Source organism: Geotrypetes seraphini, chromosome 2 (assembly GCF_902459505.1).
Source record: "Geotrypetes seraphini chromosome 2, aGeoSer1.1, whole genome shotgun sequence".
In the NCBI taxonomy this organism is placed as follows: Eukaryota; Metazoa; Chordata; class Amphibia; order Gymnophiona; family Dermophiidae; genus Geotrypetes; species Geotrypetes seraphini.
In genome coordinates this window covers 103964766-103986220 of record NC_047085.1, presented here as the reverse complement: position 1 = coordinate 103986220, position 21455 = coordinate 103964766, and the positions used below count along the sequence as shown (strand labels likewise).

General features: G+C 46.8%; 1 protein-coding gene across 9 annotated transcripts in view; it reads left to right on the top strand.

Moving 5' to 3' along the window:
• CSPP1 (centrosome and spindle pole associated protein 1) overlaps window positions 1-21455 on the top strand; it is a 328816-nt gene that overhangs the window by 197692 nt on the left and 109669 nt on the right. For all 9 annotated transcript variants that reach the window (XM_033933355.1, XM_033933359.1, XM_033933354.1 and 6 more), the window contains 2 exons: window positions 14248-14395; window positions 17562-17714. In XM_033933355.1, coding sequence (XP_033789246.1) covers window positions 14248-14395; window positions 17562-17714 — 301 coding nt within the window. The remainder of the gene's footprint in view (window positions 1-14247; window positions 14396-17561; window positions 17715-21455) is intronic.

Below are 21455 nucleotides of genomic sequence, written 5' to 3'. Positions count from 1 at the left end.
TCCCTACTGAAAAATACTATCTCAGAAGCACAAAATCTCCACATTCCAAGGATCTCCAAAGAGGGGAGAACAAAAGGTAAGGGAGAACCGGCATGGCTTACCAGACAGGTGAGGGTAGCCATAAAAGAAAAGAAGGACTCTTTCAAAAAATGGAAACACATGAAAACAACCGAAGCATGGAAAATACATAAAGAGGATCAAAAGAAATGTCACAAGGCGGTGAGGGAGGCCAAAAAGGACTATGAGGAAAAAATAGCGCAAGAAGCCAAAAACTTCAAACCCTTCTTTAGATACGTGAAAGGGAAAAAACCCGCAAAAGAGGCGGTGGGACCCCTGGACGACCAGGGAAGAAAAGGGTACATCAAGGAAGATAAACAAATTGCTGACAAACTAAATTCCTTCTTTGCGTCCGTCTTTACGGAGGAGGATACCGCTAAAATACCAGAAGCAGTGAAAGTGTTTAGTGGAGTAATAGAAGACAGCCTCACCACAGTTGAAGTGGAGTTGGACCAGATATACTACCAGATCGACAAACTTAAAAGTGACAAATCCCCTGGACCGGATGGAATTCACCCGAGAGTTTTAAAGGAATTGAAGGTTGAAATCGGAGAGCTATTGCAGAAACTTGCCAATCTGACAATCAGAACTGGACAGATACCAGAAGACTGGAAGATAGCGAATGTCACGCCAATTTTCAAAAAAGGATCGAGAGGGGAACCGGGCAACTACAGACCTGTGAGTCTTACGTCTGTCCCTGGAAAGATGGTTGAAGCACTGATCAAGGATAGCATAGTCCGGCACCTAGATACACACGACTTGATGAAACCCAGTCAACATGGGTTCAGGAAAGGGAAATCATGTTTGACGAATTTACTTCAATTTTTCGAGACCGTGAACAAGCAAATTGATAGTGGAATGCCGGTGGACATAATATATTTGGACTTCCAGAAAGCATTCGACAAAGTTCCACATGAAAGGCTTCTCAGGAAACTACAAAGCCATGGAATAGAGGGAGATATACAAAGGTGGATAGGCAAATGGTTGGAAAACAGAAAGCAGAGAGTGGGCATAAATGGAAAGTTCTCAGACTGGGAGAAAGTGACTAGTGGTGTGCCCCAGGGCTCCGTGCTTGGGCCGATCCTATTTAATATTTATATCAATGACCTGGAAGACGGAATATCCAGTGAGATCATTAAGTTTGCAGACGACACAAAGCTATGCCGGGCAATCAGATCGCAGGAGGATAGCGAGGAACTCCAGAGCGACTTGTATCAGTTAGAGAAATGGGCAGATCAATGGCAGATGAAGTTCAACGTGGAGAAATGCAAAGTAATGCATTTAGGTAGTAAGAATAAGGAATACGAGTATAGAATGTCAGGCGCAACTCTGGGTAAGAGCGAACAAGAAAAGGACCTGGGTGTACTGATAGATAGGACCCTGAAGCCGTCGGCACAATGCGCGGCAGCGGCAAAGAAAGCAAACAGAATGTTAGGCATGATAAAGAAAGGAATCACGAGTAGATCGGAGAAAGTCATAATGCCGCTTTATAGAGCAATGGTCAGACCACACTTGGAATACTGTGTCCAACATTGGTCTCCCAACCTAAAGAAGGATATAAAACTGTTAGAGAGGGTGCAGAGACGAGCAACGAAGTTAATAAGAGGTATGGAGAACTTGGAATATGAGGAACGACTCAAGAAACTAGGACTGTTCTCCCTTGAGAAGAGAAGGCTGCGAGGGGACATGATCGAGACGTTCAAAATGCTGAAAGGCATCGATAAAATAGAGCAGGAAAATAAATTATTTACATTGTCCAACACGACACGGACAAGAGGACATGGTTTGAAGCTAAGGGGGGACAAGTCCAGGACAAATGTCAGGAAGTTCTGTTTTACACAGCGAGTGGTAGACGCCTGGAATGCTCTCCCAAAGGAGGTTATCAAGGAATCCACTGTGCTGGGATTCAAAGGCAAATTAGATGCACATCTCCTTATGAGAGGCATAGAGGGATATGGGTGACTAAAACTACATCAGGTGTATACCTGACTGGGCCTCCGCGTGTGCGGATCGCCGGACTTGATGGACCATGGGTCTGATCCGGAGATGGCAGTTCTTATGTTCTTATGTTCTTAACTCTCCCACCAATCCCTACTGGTCGAGTCCTCCCTTAAACGCTCTCATCCCTCCCAGGTCTACGCCTCTGTACCGCCGGGCCGAGAGGGGAGAACGATGGACAAATTTGGTAGAAAATTCTACCAAAACTCCATGATGGCGTCACGGGTGCTGAACTACAATTTCTTTTTCTCTTCCTATCTGGAGTTCTTCTTGCCGGTGCTCCGCAAGTTCACTCCGTTCATAGACAACCAAGCTCGATTCGAGTTCGAGGAAGTGGTAGCCTCCCTCTCCCAATTATGCCTCCAGCTGATGCAATCCTCCTTCGATGCATTCGAACTCTCGGCACGCGCCGCCGCAAGCGCGGTAGCGATGCGTCGCCTGGCATGGCTCCGTACAATCGATATGGATCCCAACCTCCAGGACAGACTCGCCAACGTACCATGTGCTGGAGCTGACCTGTTCGATGAGTCTATCGAAACTGTTACCAAGAAGCTGTCGGATCATGAAAAATCTTTTCAATCCATCCTGCGGCCCAAACCCAAACCTCAACAGTCTCGACCTTCCAGGCCACCCCTGATTTACCAGCGGCGTTACATGCCCAGACAAACGCCTGCTGCGAGACAGCCTGCGAAGAGACAACCTCCCCAGAAGTCTCAGCAAAAACCTCAGCCACCGGCTGCACCTAAGGCTCCCCAGCCCTTTTGACGCCCCTCCCGGGAGCATAACCTCGGCCTCTCCCATAGGGGGCCGCCTCCATCTTTTTTACCATCGATGGGAGGCCATAACCACGGACCTATGGGTCCTCACCATCATAAGAGAAGGATACTCTCTTCAATTCCACCGGGTCCCCCCGGACCATCCTCCAAGAGAGTATCCTTCAAGCTCGACGCAGACCGCCCTTCTTCTTCAGGAAGTCCAAACCTTACTTCAGCTTCGGGCTGTCGAGCCGGTCCCGTCAGACCAATTGAACCGAGGGTTTTACTCCCGGTACTTCCTCGTCCCGAAGAAAACGGGCGACCTGCGACCCATTTTAGACCTTCGGGCCCTCAACAAGTTTCTGGTCAAAGAGAAGTTTCGCATGCTGACTTTGGCTTCTCTATACCCCCTCCTCGAGCAGAACGACTGGTTATGCTCCCTGGATCTCAAGGAGGCCTACACTCACATCCCCATTCACCCGGCCTCCCGAAAGTTCCTCAGATTTCGGGTGGGAAATCTGCACCTACAGTATCGAGTGCTACCATTCGGCCTATCTTCGTCCCCCAGAGTCTTCACAAAGTGCCTGGTGGTAGTGGCCGCAGCACTCCGGGACAGGAGTCTACAGGTGTTCCCATACCTCGACGACTGGCTCATCAAGGCCCCGTCAGCCCCAGAGGTCACTTCGGCGGCCTTGGCTACAACCTACTTCCTCCAAAATTTGGGCTTCGAGATCAACTTTTCCAAGTCTCATCTACAACCCACCCAGTCCCTCCCCTTCATCGGAGCGGTCCTGGACACCACCCGACTCCGAGCATTCCTGCCCCTGCAACGCATGGAGTCCCTTCTTCATCTCTGCCAGGCGGTGTCTACTCGCCAAACTCTACCGGCGAGACAACTGATGGTGCTCCTGGGCCATATGGCCTCCACAGTACACGTGACACCCTTTGCCAGACTCCACCTCAGGATCCCCCAGTGGACCCTGGCATCACAGTGGAATCAGACGTCCGATCCACTATCCAAACACATCTCAGTCACACCTGCTCTTCGGCAGTCTCTACTTTGGTGGATGACCTCTTCGAATCTATCCAGAGGTTTGCTGATGCACTCTCCCCCCCCATCAGAAAGCTCTCACAACCGATTCGTCGAATTATGCATGGGGGGCCCACCTGGATGGTCTCCGCACCCAAGGATTCTGGACCAGTGCGGAAAGACTACACCAAATCAATCTACTGGAACTCAGAGCCATCTTCAATGCGCTCCAAGCTTTCCAACATCTACTTCACGACATGGTAATCCTCATTCGCACAGACAATCAGGCCGCCATGTATTATATCAACAAGCAAGGAGGCACGGGCTCGGCCCTCCTTTGCCAGGAAGCTCTACGAGTCTGGGACTGGGCGGTGTGCCACAACGCCCTACTCAGAGCAGTATACATCCAGGGGGAGAACAACGTCTTAGCAGACAAACTAAGCCGTCTGCTACAACCGCACGAATGGACTCTCCATTCCAGCCCCCTTCACCAAATCTTCACGCAATGGGGGACGCCTCAGATAGACCTCTTTGCGGCTCCCCACAACTCCAAACTGCCTCAGTTTTGCTCCAGGATCTACACTCCTCATCGCCTCGAGGCAGATGCTTTTCTACTGAACTGGGGGAAACGATTTCTATATGCGTTCCCACCATTCCCGCTGATCCAGAAGACTCTGGTCAAGCTGAAACTCGAACGGGCCACCATGATTCTAATAGCTCCTCGGTGGCCCAGACAACCTTGGTTCTCCCTCCTACTTCAACTCAGCAGCAGGGAACCAGTACCACTTCCAGTGTTTCCTTCACTGCTTACTCAACATCAAGGATCACTACTTCATCCCAACCTGCAGTCTCTTCACCTGACAGCTTGGTTCCTTTCAACGTAACCCCTCACCAATTCTCACAAGAAGTGAGGGAGGTCTTGGAAGCTTCCAGGAAGCCCGCCACTCGACAATGCTACTCCCAGAAATGGACCAGATTCTCCTCATGGTGTGTTTCTAAGTCAAAGGAACCTCAGCGAGCTTCCTTATCCTCCGTGCTGGACTATCTCCTACACCTATCTCAATCTGGGCTCAAGTCCACATCCATACGAGTCCACCTGAGTGCTATTGCGGCGTTCCACCAGCCCCTACAAGGGAAACCCCTCTCGGCCCATCCAGTGGTCGCCAGATTTATGAAAGGACTCTTCCATGTTAACCCTCCTCTCAAACCACCCCCAGTAGTTTGGGACCTCAATGTAGTCCTTTCCCGTCTCATGAAGCCCCCGTTTGAACCACTCAACAGGGCCCCTCTTAAGTACCTCACCTGGAAAGTGCTTTTTCTTGTAGCCCTTACGTCCGCTCGCAGAATCAGCGAACTCCAGGCATTGATGGCGGATCCACCATTCACAGTATTCCATCATGACAAGGTGGTCCTACGCACTCACCCGAAATTCCTGCCTAAGGTGGTCTCCGAATTTCATCTCAACCAATCCATTGTACTTCCAGTATTCTTCCCTAAGCCCCATTCTCACCACGGAGAATCGGCCCTTCACACTCTAGACTGTAAACGTGCCTTGGCTTTCTACCTGGATCGCACCAAGCCACACAGAACCACTCCTCAACTTTTTGTCTCCTTCGATCCTAACAAGTTGGGAAGACCCGTATCAAAGCGCACCATCTCTAATTGGATGGCGGCTTGTATCTCTTTCTGCTATGCCCAGGCTGGATTATCACTTCCTTGTAAGGTCACAGCCCATAAGGTCAGAGCAATGGCAGCCTCAGTAGCATTCCTCAGATCAACACCAATCGAGGAAATTTGTAAGGCTGCCACCTGGTCCTCGGTTCACACATTCACCTCACATTATTGTCTGGATACTCTCTCCAGACGGGATGGACAGTTTGGCCAAACAGTATTGAAAAATTTATTCTCTTAAGTCGCCAACTCCCCCTCCATCCCACTGAGGTTAGCTTGGAGGTCACCCACTAGTGAGAATACCTGCCTGCTTGTCCTGGGATAAAGCAATGTTACTTACCGTAACAGTTGTTATCCAGGGACAGCAGGCAGCTATTCTCACGTCCCACCCACCTCCCCTGGGTTGGCTTCTCAGGCTAGCTACCTGAACTGAGGAGACACGCCCGGATCTCCGGGCAGGAAGGCACCGGCGCATGCGCGGTGCGGGCATCTAGAAACTTTAAGTTTCTACAAGCAACACGTGCTTGTGAGACGTCCGTACCGGGGCTCTGTCTGATGACATCACCCACTAGTGAGAATAGCTGCCTGCTGTCCCTGGATAACAACTGTTACGGTAAGTAACATTGCTTTATTGAAGGGACATAGAAAGAGGGAATATGCCTGATGGAACAGAGAGAGGGTGACACTGGATGGAAAGGGCAGAGAGGGTGGACAGTGGATGCAAGGGGCAGAGAGAGGGTGGACAGTAGATGGAAGGGGTAGAGAGAGAGGGCAGAGGCTGGGTGGAAGGGGCAAAGAGAAGATAGATGTTGCATGGAAGAGAGCGAGGACAAATGCTGAATAGAAGAGAGTGAAGAGAAGATGATTAAAGCGGAAATAACAAAAGGTACAAAAAAATTTTTTTTGTTGCTTTACATAGAATCAAGTAGTGTTGTAACTGTATTGATTAAAGTTTATAAATAGAAAATGGAAATAAGGCAATTTTTTGGGACTAAACCCCTTTCCTCAGGTCAGGACAGGTACCATAACAGCTGTATGCTGTACTGTCTTGAAGAAAGATTTGGCCTCTGAAAGCTAATTGAAAAATGGATTAGTTAAATAAAATGGTATTTTCTTATTTTCATTATTTGTTTTATTTTCATTTGTAAAGTGGTGATTGTTATGTAGCAGTTTTTTTTCAAATTTACATCTACTGTCTTTATATTTTGCACAGTATTAGGGGACATGTCACTGTTTATCCCAGGACAAGCAGGCATGATATTCTCACATGTGGATGACGTCATCTACGGAGCCCCGATGCGGAAGCATTTTCAAGCAAACTTGATTGAAGATTTAAGTTTGCTCTGCTGCTCCACGCATGCGTGCCTTCCTGCTCCACTAGGGGGTGCATCCCCTCGTGGTCTCCAGTTCAAAATTTTCCGCGAGCCTAGAAGCCGTGTTTTTCAGGCTCTGCCCCAACTGCCTTCTAGCACCGCGATTTTTTCTTGTTTTTTCACGATTAAGTCGCTGTGCGCGAATTCTTTACCTTTTTATTTGATTCCTGCTTCGTTTTCGACGACCCGGAGGCTTCCGGGTCCCCGTGGCCGCGTGGCTAATCGAGCCGCGGCTACTTTCGATTTAATGTCCCGGCCTTTGACCGGCTTTAAAAAGTGCACCCGGTGCGAGCGGCTTCTTTCTCTCACAGATCCGCATCGCCGGTGCATCCTCTGTCTGGGGGCGGCTCATCCAACCGACTCCTGCCCCCAGTGCGCTAATTTCCAAAACCGGGCCCTCCGCCGAAGAAAAGCCCGCATGGCGGACCTCTTCACCCTGGACCAACCCTCCACCTCGGCCTCGAGGTCGGCCCCGGCCTCGACCTCGGCCCCGGATACCTCGGCATCGCCTCGAGACTCGACCCCGAAGTCCTCGGGACAACAGAAAGCCTCGGCCCCGGGTAAGTCCCCTCTTCCCTCTTCAGGTTCTGTAACAGCGAAGAAGCCAGCCTCGGGGACAACGTCAACGCATGGCGGAAGCCCCATGCTTACAGCCCCGACTAAGCCCTCCAAGCCTTCGGGCCGTGCCTCCACCATACGGGAATACTCTGATACGAGGTCGCCCCTTGTGGAGTGCACCGAGGCAGTGGACATGCCTTCGATGCTGTCCTTGCCCGTCTTCCAGGACCTACTCTGAGAGATGATCACGTCGGAGCTGTCCGCTGCAATGGCCCAGTTTCAATCGGCCTCGACCTCAAATGTGCCAGACCAGCCTGAGCCTCGCACCGAACAACCTCGAGGAAAGGTGCGCAATCCTCGCCGCATCTCATCCTCCTCGGACTCCTCGCCGAGGCGCCCGAGACGTTCCCCCTCCGCAGATCGCCGAGGGGCAAAACGTCGGGCTAAAACGACAGAAACCTCGAACCGCCGTGCCTCCAAGAAGGCCCGAGGTTCACCAACTCTACGAGGCCGTTCTCCCACACCTCGTACGGGACCACTAAGGGTGGCTGAGTTATCACTCTCCAACCCGCGCATCCTCCGAACTCCCCCTCGGACGTATTCTCCGAGGGAGTCCGGATCGAGGTCACCAATCCGACATCGATCGGTACCCCTAACCCCGGCATCGTCACCGAGGGGCTCCTCGAGACGCCGAAGATCGACAACCCCGGAACACTCTCACAGTGCTTCCCCAGCCTCGGAGCATGGATCAGAGCATGAACCTCGATACTCGAGGGAAGCCTCCCCATCCTTCTCCACCCGACGAAGGTCTCGTTCCCCGACCCCGCACGGGGCCCCGGGGACATCTCGCCCATCCTTCACTCGCTTTGTCCAAGACATGGGCCACGCATTGGACTTAGACCTCCAGTCCGACTCCAGATACTCTAAGGAGTACCTGGCGGAGCTGGATATGCCATCAATGCCCAGAGAGTCCCTTCGCTTACCACCTAACCCGGTACTCCAACAGGCCTTCTTCAGGAACCTGGAGACCCCCTACATGGTCACGGCCGTTCCCTCCAAAATGGAGGCCAAGTACCGCACAGTACCTTACCCGGGATTCGAGCAACCACAGCTCTCCCACCAATCGCTGCTAGTAGAATCCTCCTTGAAAAAGGCTCACCCGTCCTGGGTCTCAGCAGCGGTCCCCCCCAGGCCGAGAAGGCCGAACCCTGGACAAGTTCGGCAGGAGACTATACCAAAACGCAATGATGGCCTCTAGGGTGCAAAGCTACACTTTCACCTTCACATCCTACCTCAAACACCTCATTGGACTATTGAGAGCCTTTGAGACTGACCTACCGGCCTCCCGGCAAGGAACGTTCGGCCTGCTTTTAGAGTCCCTCTCCAACCTGCGCCTTCATCTATTCCACGCGGCCTACGATGGCTTCGAACTCTCCTCCAGAGAAGCAGCCTTCGCTATCGCCATGCGCCGACTAGCTTGGCTGCGCCTGGTCGACATGGACCCCAACTTACAGGACCGTTTGGCTAACCTCCCCTGCGTGGGAAAGGAATTGTTCGATGACACTATCGAGGCGGCTACAAAACGCCTCTCCGAACATGAACGCTCGTTTGCCTCCCTTGTCCGGCAAAAGCCCAAACCGCCAGCGTCCAGGCCGTATAGGGCCCCTCCGCGCCGCTACCCACAAAAGTCCACCCCTGCCTTCTCGCGGCCCCCACCCAGGCGTCCGCAAGCCCACCACAGGGCCATGCCCAAGTCCCAACCGCCTGCGACCCCCAAACCATCCCCGTCTTTTTGACGGGACACGCGGAAGGGGGCGGGCCCCCTCCGCCATAGTCCCAGGCCTCCTTCCCATCGGGGGTCGACTCAAAGCCTTTTACCCTCGCTGGGAACAAATCACGTCGGACGCATGGTTCCTTGGCGTGATCTCATCAGGGTACTCTCTCAACTTTCGGGCCATTCCCCCGGACAACCCCCCAAGGAATTGCCCTCCCAACCGGACTCAGCTATCCCTACTCCTCTCCGAAGCTCGAGACCTGCTTCGCCTGAGAGCAGTGGAGAAGGTTCCCCCCGACCAACGGGGGAAGGGCTTCTACTCCCGTTACTTCCTGGTACCGAAAAAAACGGGAGACCTACGCCCAATACTAGACTTGAGACGCCTCAACAAATTCCTGGTACGGGAAAAATTTCGGATGCTCTCACTACCGACACTTTACCCCCTGATCGACGAGGGCGACTGGCTCTGCTCCCTCGATCTCAAGGAGGCGTACACACATGTCCCAGTGCACCCCGCTCACCGCAAGTTCTTGCGTTTCCAGGTAGGAGACTGGCACCTACAATACCGAGTCCTCCCCTTCGGACTAGCATCATCACCTCGGGCCTTCACCAAGTGCCTCGTGGTGGTAGCAGCAACCTTACGTTCCCAGGGCCTCCAGGTATTCCCCTACCTGGACGACTGGCTAATCAAAGCCCCGTCCAGGGAAGGGGTTATCTCAGCGACCCAACAGACTATTACCTACCTACAAAGTCTGGGGTTCGAAATAAACTTCCCAAAATCTCAACTACGCCCCTCGCAGTCCTTGCAGTTCATCGGGGCCACGCTGGACACGGTTCGCCTCCGTTCCTTCCTCCCCCCTCCGCGCCTGGAGGTGTTAGTAAGTCTGAGCCGAAGGATGTCCCTGCTGACCTCGGTACCAGCTCGACAGATGATGACCCTCCTGGGCCACATGGCCTCCACCGTCCATGTCACACCCTTCGCCCGCCTCCATCTGAGAATCCCTCAGTGGACCCTGGCGTCTCAATGGCGTCAAGACCGGGACCCAATCGACCGCCCCGTGACAGTGACTCCTTCATTGCAACGATCGCTCCGCTGGTGGGCCGACTCTTCAAATCTTTCCAAAGGTTTGCTCTTCCTCACCCCACCCCACAGCAAGGTACTCACCACGGACTCGTCGGAGTACGCTTGGGGAGCCCATCTGGACGGCCTACGCACCCAAGGAATGTGGTCAGCACAAGACCGTCGCTGCCACATCAACGTGCTAGAACTTCGGGCCATCTATCTCGCAGTTGTAGCCTTCCAACATCTGCTCCACGACCGAGTGGTTCTCATCCGAACCGACAACCAGGTAGCGATGTACTACGTAAACAAACAAGGAGGGACAGGGTCTTGGTCCCTTTGTCGGGAAGCCCTGCGCCTCTGGAAATGGGCAATCTCCAACAACACCTTCCTTCGAGCGGTGTACATACAAGGAGAACAAAACTGCCTGGCGGACAGACTCAGCCGCCTCCTCCAGCCACACGAGTGGTCACTACACTCTCAGACCCTACGAGGGGTGTTCGAACAGTGGGGGACACCTCAAATAGACCTGTTTGCGTCCCCTCACAACCACAAGCTGCCTCTCTTCTGCTCCCGGATATACTCCCCGGACAGGCTCGAGGCCGACGCCTTCCTCCTCGACTGGGAGGGAAGGTTCCTGTACGCGTTCCCGCCGTTTCCTCTGATACTGCGGACGCTTGTCCACCTGAAAACAGTACAAGCCACCCTGATCCTGATTGCCCCTCGCTGGCCACGCCAGCCGTGGTTTTCCCTTCTACTTCAACTCAGTGTCAGAGATCCACTGCCTCTGCCTCTGTTTCCCTCTCTACTGTCACAGGGTCAGGGTTCACTGTTACATCCCAATCTTCAATCTCTTCATCTGAATGCTTGGTTTCTCTCCCCCTGACTGCTCTCCCCGTGTCTCAATCAGTCAAGGAGATATTGGAGGCCTCTAGAAAAACCTTGACGAGAACCTGCTACTCCCAAAAGTGGACCAGATTCTCAACCTGGTGCTCCTCCCACAGCCAGGACCCGGTGTCGGTCCCCGTCCCCCTGGTCCTTGACTATCTACTTCAACTATCTCATTCCGGCCTAAAGACCAACTCCATTCGAGTACACCTCAGTGCAATTGCGGCCTTTCATCAGCCCCTGGAAGGGAAAGCCCTCTCGCTCCATCCCTTAGTCACTCGCTTCATGAAGGGTCTGCTGAACGTCCACCCCCCTCTCAAACCTCCCCCGGTGGTTTGGGACCTTAACGTGGTTCTGGCTCAACTGATGAAACCTCCATTTGAGCCACTAGACAAATGCCATCCAAAATTCCTCACTTGGAAGGTAATTTTCCTACTCGCGCTCACGTCCGCACGGCGGGTTAGTGAGCTACAAGCTCTGGTAGCGGACCCACCCTTCACGGTATTCCATCACGACAAGGTGGTACTCCGCACCCATCCAAAGTTCCTACCTAAAGTAGTGTCTGATTTCCATCTCAATCAGTCCATCGTCTTACCCGTGTTTTTTCCAAAGCCCCACTCTCACCCCGGAGAAGTGGCGCTCCACACTCTTGACTGCAAAAGAGCGTTGGCCTTCTACCTCCAACGAACTTAGCCACACCGGAAAGTCCCACAACTGTTTCTGTCCTTCGACCCAAACCGGTTAGGCCACCCAGTTTCCAAACGCACCTTGTCCAACTGGTTGGCCGATTGCATCTCCTTTTGCTACGCTCAGGCTGGTCTCGCGCTGCATGGTTGAGTAACGGGACACAAAGTCCGAGCGATGGCAGCCTCCTATTGAGGAAATCTGCAAGGCTGCCACGTGGTCTTCGGTTCATACCTTCACCTCCCACTACTGTCTGGACTCCCTGTCCAGAAGCGATGGCCGGTTCGGCCAATCGGTATTGCGAAATCTATTTGCTTAAATTGCCAACTTCCCTCCATCCCTCTTCAGTAAGCTTGGAGGTCACCCACATGTGAGAATATCATGCCTGCTTGTCCTGGGATAAAGCACAGTTACTTACCGTAACAGGTGTTATCCAGGGACAGCAGGCATATATTCTCACAACCCGCCCACCTCCCCGAGGTTGGCTTCTTGGCTAGTTAAGTGAACTGGAGACCACGAGGGGATGCACCCCCTAGTGGAGCAGGAAGGCACGCATGCGTGGAGCAGCAGAGCAAATTTAAATCTTCAATCAAGTTTGCTTGAAAATGCTTCCGCATCGGGGCTCCGTAGATGACGTCACCCACATGTGAGAATATATGCCTGCTGTCCCTGGATAACACCTGTTACGGTAAGTAACTGTGCTTTCTGTGGTGTTGCAGTATGCTGAGTCTGGTTTCTTGGTTCAGTTTAACTTTTGTTTACATATTTCTATTTTTAGTTTGTGATTATTCCATATTGGGCGAGGGTGTGACTGTGTTCTGTGTGTATGAAAAGGACATGGCTTTCTGTTAGCATCGACTGTACAGGATCAATTGACTGTGCAGGATCTGGGTTGTTTAGTTTTACAATGCATGTGCTGGTGTTGAAGTGCTCACTGCAGTGTTTAAGATGATGCCTTTTCCTAGGTGCACCCTTGTTGTGTGACTCGTGGATTATTACTAAAAATATCTTTTTTATATAGAGGAAGGGGGTTGATAAAAAATGATCTGCACTGGCTGGTGCTATAGCGATCCCTGCAGCTGCTGTCATCCTCAGTGGCATGTTATCTCTGCCGCGATCCTGACCCTGACATCAGAGGAAGGGCGGGACCATAGTAGAGAGAACTTGCCACTGAGGACGATGGCAGCTGCAGGGATCGCTATGGCACCAGCGATCTTGCAGGCTGCCCTAAGAGCGGGGAAGCTGGGGAAACATGCAGGCCTTTATGACTAACCCTCCCCCCTCAAGCAGGAGTGGCAGCGGATGGCCAGCAAGAGGCAGCGCTGCCACTCCTGCTTTAGGAAGGCATGGTGGGAAGGGTTGGTCATCGAATCGGAAGGCCAAATTTTTTTTTTTTTTTTTTTAATTGAATCGATTCACCTGATTCAAATCGGTGAATCGGGCAGCACTACACTCCAAGTATGATGACTGTCATCCATATATACAAATTTTCTCCTGGACTCTTCCTCTGTCGTTATACTCAATCCTTAATCCACCTCTCCTGAAAAACTTGCAAAGAGGTGAAGGCAAATGGTTTCCTGCTCTGATACTCATTGCTAATAATTTTGTGATTTGTCATAACCAGAGTGTAGATATTAAGCTCTGGAACCTGTTGCCAGAGGATGTGGTTACAGCAGTTAAGAACATAAGAATAGCCTTACTGGGCCAGACCAATGGTCCATCAAGCCCAGTAGCAAATCCAGGTCACTAATACCTGGCCAAAACCCAAGGATTAGCAATATTCCATGCTACCGATTCAGGGCAAACAGAGGCTTCCCCCATGTCTTTCTCAATAACAGACTATGGACTTTTCCTCCAGTAACTTGTCCAAACCTTTCTTAAAACCAGCTATGTAATCTGCTCTTACCACAACCTCCGGCAATGTGTTTCAGAGCTTAACTATTCTCTGAGTGAAAATATTTCCTCCTATTGGTTTTAAAAGTATTTCCCTGTAATTTCGAGTGTCCCCTAGTCTTTGTAATTTTTGACGGAGTGAACAATCGATTCGCTTGTACCTGTTCTACTCCACTCAGCATAGCTGGTTTAAGAAAGGTTTGGACAAGTTCTGGAGGAAAAGTCCATAGCATGCTATTGAGACAGATGTGGGGAAAGTCACTTCTTGCACTGGATCGGTAGCATAGAATGTTGCTATTGTTTGGGTTTCTACTAGGTACTGTGACCTGGATTGGTCGCTATTGTAAACAAGAAACTGGATAGACCATTGTTCTGACCCCCAGTATGGCTGTTATATTCGTATATGATTATAGTGGTTTCAAGATTCATTTTGCACAGGATTACTGTTTAGTTAGTTCCTTGTTGCTCACTGCTGAGAAAGTTCTATATGTACCATATTTTTGCAGATCAGAGAAAGGAATGAAAGACGTCGAAGGGAAAAAGAAGAGAGAGCGCGATATGATGCAAAATTAGAAGCAGACATGAAACAGTACTACCCCTGGGGAAAGAGTGGTGGAGGTGCACCTCTGAGAGACGCAAATGGAAATTTGATAAGTATGTTCATTGAGTTTTTATTTTTTATTTTTAATCTGTCTTATTCATTGCGTCAATGATTGCAGGGTTCTAAATGGAACATAGGTATGTGACTCCTAGCTTAGGACCAACTGCTAGTATGTTGTATGGAGCATAAAGGAGGAAGGCGTGGCCTAGTGGTTAGAACTACAGCCTCAGCACCCTGAGGCTGTGGGTTCAAATCCCATGCTGCTCCTTTGCCCTAGGTAAGTTAGATAGATTGTGAGCCCACCGGGTCAGTTAGGGAAAATGCTTGCATACCTGATTGTAAACCGCTTCGAAAACTTTGATAGGCAGTATATAAATACCTAAAATAAATAAATAATAACGAACTCTCATGGCACCAGATCCCAATCCTGGGTCTGGTTGAGGTGGAAAGTTGATGGTGCTAAATATAACTTGGTTTGTATTGAGGAAGTGCACTGTGCATGAAGGAATTTGGTTGCTGTGATGATACTTTGGCATTTGGACTATATTGTTTAAATCCTTTTTTTATTAACTTTTATAAGTGTATGGAAGTAGAGTAAATGTGCTTAATGCAAACAATGTTCAGACTCGCTCCTTCTGGACTATATTATATAAGAGGATTTGAAATTAAGATACATTGATTTGCTGTTCTATTCTCATAATATATATGGATAAACAATCACTTATGAAATTTTTTTTTTTTAAAATACCCTCTCTACAATATAACATGATGCAACAGGATCAAAATCCAGCTAAACATACAAAAAAATCCTGGGAAAATATCTTGCAGGACATGCTTCAGAGTTAGTTTCTAGATGCCACAAATGACAGACATGAAGCAGCTTTGACTGATAAGAGGGGGAGCTACTCAAGATCTAGCTCTTACTGCAGAATCTAATGTAAGGTGTAATGGTGGGATCGCTTGCATTAGTGATCATAACTTTATGGAATTGATGTAATTATTGGATATGCATGTAAATATTAAAAAGGCAGAAATGTGATATTACTAAGTCCAAATAGCGCATACTTCAGAGTTTTGAAAAGCTCAAAAATGAAATTGCAGGCATAATATTAATCTGTAATTTAACACTGAAATTACGATGGTATCTGAGAATAATAGGGTGGCACCAGTTTAGCACCAGTTTTTAAATAGGGCTACAGGAGTACTGGTCGAATATTCTTAAAAACAAAATTATTGGCCATGTGCACAGCATGACTTAATGGGGCAGGGCCAACATGAATTTATCAAAGGGAAGACTTGCCTTACCAATCTGTTAATAAACAAGTGGATAATAGTGAGCCAGGTAATAGAATGTATCTGGATTTCTGAAGACATTAAAGAAAAGCCTCCTTGAAAGACTCTTGAATAAATTTAAATTCTCAAGGTTGCAGAAGACTAAAATATAGGAAACAAAGCTGGACAAAATGCTCAGTTTTCTTACTGGAAAAAGGTACATAGTTATGCAATCTGTATTGGGCTAGGTGCTTTTTAAATATATTGTAAATGGTCTAGAAAATGGAATGAATGGTGAGGTGATTAAATTTGCAGATGACAGAAAACTTTCAAAGTTATTAAATTACAAGTTGTCACAAACAATTGGGAGAAGACCTGGCTGGATTGGGGGACTGTTCATTTAAATAGAAGAAGATTTTTAATGTGAAAAATTACAAAGTGTTGTTTAAAGAAAAATAATTGTAGCTATATGGACATGATATTGGGTTCCATCTTGGGAGTTACTGCCCAGGAAAAGCATCATTGAAATCATTAGTGCAGTGGAGTTGTAATGTCAGTCAAAAAGGAAAGTTTCATGTTAGGGAAAGGATTGGAGAATAAAAGGAAAAATATTATGATGCTCTTGGTTTTGATTCATGGTGTAATTGCACCTTGATTATGTGCAGTTCTGGCTGTCCTATCTCAAAAAAGATATAATAGAAATAGAGGAGGCACAAAGAGGAGCAACCAAAAAAGGGGACAAAAATGGCTTTTCTATGAAGAAAGACTAAACAGGTTACGGCATTTTAGTTTGGAAGAAAGATGGCTGAGCAATCATAGACATCTATAAAATTTTAAATGGGGTGGAATGTATAGAGCTTGTACAAAGATGAGGGGACATGCCTTGAAACAAATAGATCGCATATTTAAATCAAATTGAGAAAGTATTTTCCACTCAGTATATAGTTAAGCTGTGGAATTTATTTGCTGCAGATGTGATCAAGTCTCTTTTAGCACAGCTGTACTTAAAATGTTTTGTAAAGTTCCTGCAGGAGAAAAAACATTAGCCATGTAGGCTAGGGGAAAGCTATTGCTTACCTACAAGCGTGAATGTTCGTGCTGTATGTTACTACAGGGATTCTGCTGGGTACTTATGACCTGGATTGGCCCCCCATCTGTGACAGGATTGACCTTCTTAACCCAGTATAGTAAATCTTATGTTTATTCAGAATTAATGGGGGAATGTCTCAGTTCAACAAATGTGCTTTAAAAACTCATTGACTGTGGGGCATGGCTAGATTGCTTGTAGAAAGGAAAACTATATTCTGCTAACCATTTTCTTTGATTTATATGTAGTTAAATATAACCATGTTTTGCTTTTATCTAGTGCTGTTTTTAAAATAAATGGCTATCTGTTTCTCTTCAACTTCATAGAGTTAATGTACTTGCTGTAAATATTAAGGATGTGTTACAAGTCAGTTCATTTTGTATTTTGTATATATTTTATGGTATTATGCAAATTTGGAGTTAAGTAAAGAGCATGTTTGGTTTTGTATTTGAGATGCCTCTTTATTTACACTTTTTCCATGTACGTATTTTTAACACAGCACGCTCTGTTAGCCGCATTGTTTTACAAAGGTCTGGACTGATAGAGGAAGTGCAGTTTAAAAACATTGAATTCTTGGGTAACTGTATGAGCATTAGCAAGGGTCTTAAGTCTCCTAGATGAAAGACACCTGAATTTTTGCCTGAGAAATGTTAAATTTGGCATGATTTTACACTAGGAACCATTCTTCCTCTTTTAAATCAAGGAGATTGGTTTGTTTTTCTGGACCTTGGAGAGGTGATATGAGTGGAGCTATATGGTGATGGATCTAGTGCAGAAACAGCAGCACTTTAAAGGACTCTACTGTATCTGATGGCAGAATAATTTGCATATCTTGTAAATGATACCTGTTTTCTTTTCAGCTGATTTAAATAAAATGCACAAGCAAAATGAAGATGCTTATCATAACCCAGATGCAAGAGCATATGAAGACAAACGGGCTGTAGTATCAGTTGACCTAAGTTTAGCCAACCCAAGAGTTGAAAACTTAGAAGCATCAACCTACAAAATTTCAGGTTTTAAGAATATTATATTTTCTTCAGAGCTCTCAGAATTTGTATGTTTGTATTTTTTTCAATTAAATCGTCAAAATCTGATTACCAACAAATCAGTACTTTTTGTTTTTTTTATTTAGCATGTATTACTTTGCAGTGGAATATAAATTTCTATGCATGCATTTTTTCTATAAAGGTGATAAATTACTGTATGTATTTATAATTAGTGTAATCAGTAACAAGTACAAAATTTCAAGATAATTGCATACCACCAAAGACTGCTCAGGCTCTGTGGAGAAAGTCCTTATGGAAAAACCCCCCAGGATGACAGAGGTAGGGAAAAAGTATCTTCCCTTATGGAATGGTAAATGTCTTTTGAACTTACTTTGTTTAGATCAGTGACCCGCAAACTTTGTTGAGCTGTGGCACACCACACGTAGTGACAGCTGCTCGAAGCATCTGGAAGTGCATGGATGTCACCGTGATAACATCATGCGCCTGTGTGACATCATCACATCAACATTTGCGCATATGCGAAGGCCCTGAGCCACCAGTAGGGGGGTGCCAACAGAGAAGAGCGCTAGAGAGAAGAGGTACTGACACCGGCTGATTGCCTACAGGATCTGCCTCGTCGTGAGAGGCACGTCCTGTAGGTAATCAATAGGTGCCTCTCCTCCTCCCCAGTGTGTCGCAGCACACCTGAAATCTCAGGAGGCACACAGTTTGTGATACACTGATCTAGATGGTTTACTTTATTAGATTAAAAAAATACACATGGCATCATTTAGCTAAATGCTGTAGTTCTTAGGAATTTCTACTGGAATATTGAAGTAAAAAAATTATTTTTTAGTTACCCACTCAAATTTATATATATAAAAGTTCCATTTTATAATCAATGATAGACTACTTCAGAAGCTACTTATATATAATGAAGTTCCCTAAAATTTTAAAGTAAATATATTCTTCATCTAATGTAGTCTATGGACCTTAGTGAGATAAAAACATAGAAAAATGAAGGCAAATAAAGACCACACGGTGTATCCAGTCTGCACATCAATGCCATCTACTAGCCTTTCCTTTATAGATCCAGTGTACATGTCACAAGCTTTCTTTAATTCAGATATAGTTTTTGTCTCTTCCACCTTGACCAAGATGCCGTTCTACGAATTTACAACCCTTTCCATGAAGTATTTTCTCAGGTTACTTATGAGTCTGTTCTCTTTCACCTTCATCCTATACCCCCTGATTTCATTGCTTCCTTTCAACTAAAAGAGATTTGCCTCCTCTGTGTTTATGCCAAGGAGATATTTAAACATCTCTATAATAATTTAATATCAAACTTTGTTTAAGCATAACCTCCATTTTACGGTCCTGAGGGTCTCTCATGGCCAAACTACCTTCAACCGGCATGGTATATCTGAGCGCGATAGCCGAGACCGCCACATCAGGTGTATCTCTATCGTCATTAGGGATGGGGTAGAGTCTTGCCATGGACTGCTCCATGCGAAAAGGTACATCTGGAACTTTCCACTGAGCATGCACTACATCCCGAATATCCTGATGCATAGGGAAAGAGTGGAATGCTGACCAAAGCAAAATTTCTTAATGCCAAGGTTGCTACTATAAGAATCTCTTTTCCATCATTTGTTTCTTACGACTCTCTGGTGCCCAGCGACACCACTTCTACCCCAGTAGACAGATCCTGGAATACCTTTTTGTATGTATCTGAGGCTCAGGTTTCAAAACTGTGGCGCAAATTAAGATCTTGTAAATACATCTTGGATCCATTTACCTCATACCTTTATGAGAAAATTCCCACTCAGGCTATCTCATCGCTCATCAGACTTATAAATCATTCCTTACGGTCAGGTCTATTTTCTGAAGAGATGGGCCACATTGCTCTGTCCCCACTATTGAAAAAAGTTGACCTAGACCCTTCCTCACCATCTAGCTACCGACCCATAGTGAGCATTACCCTCCTGACCAAAATGTTAGTCTATCATATCTGCTCAACTTTAAATCATATTTAGAGAGATTTTCCATTCTGTTACCTTGCCAATATGGTTTCAGACATAACTTCAGTACCGAATCTCTATTGGTCTCAAAAATCTCAAAGGTTCAGCAACTACACTCCAGTAATAAGTTTGCTATTATATAACAATTTGACCTATCTGAGACCTTTGATGTCGTTCACCACGACATTTTGATCTGCCAATTTTCTGAGATAGGTATTGATTCTACTGTCTTAGACTAGTTCTCAAAATTCTTACAATCTTGCTCATACATTGTTAATATGAATGACACCAGGTCAACACCCTGGAAGCCGTTAAGTGGAATCCCGCGGGGATCACCTCTGTCCCCTATTATTTTCAATATCTATATGTCCACCTTGAAGCTTTTCCATCTCTCCCCTTTGAAACACTGTATACATATGCAGATGACATCTTTGTCCTTCTCAAGATAAATTCAAATCTTACTAACCTAACCAATAATATTATAGAATGCATAATGAAACTTCAATCTTGGGCTCTTACTGTACAAATAAAGCTAAATGAGTTCAAAATAAAACTACTTTGGCTTGGCCCAAAGTTAGATCAGCTACCTCCGTTCATTCCACTGCCTTCTGGACCTTCACTGCAGATTGAATTCTCAAGCAAAGTTTTGGGCGTCATTCTAGACTCGACGCTTACATTTACTGATCATCTTAACTCTGCCTCCATATGTTGAGGAAAGTGAGATCCTGTTTCCACCAACAACATTTTGCTGTCCTTGTTAAATCAATCATTCTTTTGAGGCTGGACTACTGCAATCCGGTCCATTTGTGTGACCAAGAAAAGGTCTTCAAAGACTTCAGCAGATCCAGAATACTGCAGCTAGGCTGATCTTTGCAAAGAGCAAATTTGACCCATGTTTCACCGCTTTTGCTACAACTCCACTGGCTCCCAGTAATTTCCAGGGTCTACTTTAAATGTTCCTGCCTAACTTTCAAGAGCCTCCATGGCATTCTTCCCTCTTTAATTCCTCTATCTTGGAATGCTGTGAGATCTAACCACTAGATCTATCCAAAAGCTCAAATTATCTTTCCCCTCACTAAAAGGCGTTACCTACATTAGAAAACTAGGGAAATCTCTTCACTTCAAAACTACAGAGCTCTGGAATAATTTCCATGCCCAGCTGCGCAACCTGGGCTCTTTTCAACTATTCCGTAGAAACCTGAAAACTTGGCTATTTTCAAAAATGTAAATTTCCACTTCCCCCTACCACCAACTCCCTCTGTACTTCCCTTTTAATTTTGTAAACCGTGTCGAGCTCTATATTTATAGAGAAGATGTGGTATATAAGCTTAAGGTTTAGTTTAGTTTAGTTTCAGTAATTCCACGACTTACTTGATTTCAGTCTGCGTGCTATACGGAGAGAAAACTTAGAGCATGTCCAGCATGTGAAGACTAGTGAAGTAATTAATGAAGACTTAAACCTGCCAGTGTTTAAGAACTGGTTAGAAGACTAAACATAAACCAAACATTATATATTTGTGTTTTGTGTTTTTATGGTGGGCCGGGCTGGTAGAGGGTTAATATATACATTTGATAATCATTTGACCTTTACGACCCATATCTCCTGTATAATTAAATTTTGTTCTCCATCTGCTTGTACATTCACTTGTTATCTCTAATTTAAACTACTATAAATCTTTTTACCAAGAACTTCTTTTACCAAATCAGATGTGTACAACAAGTACAAAATACAGCAGTTAAGTTGATA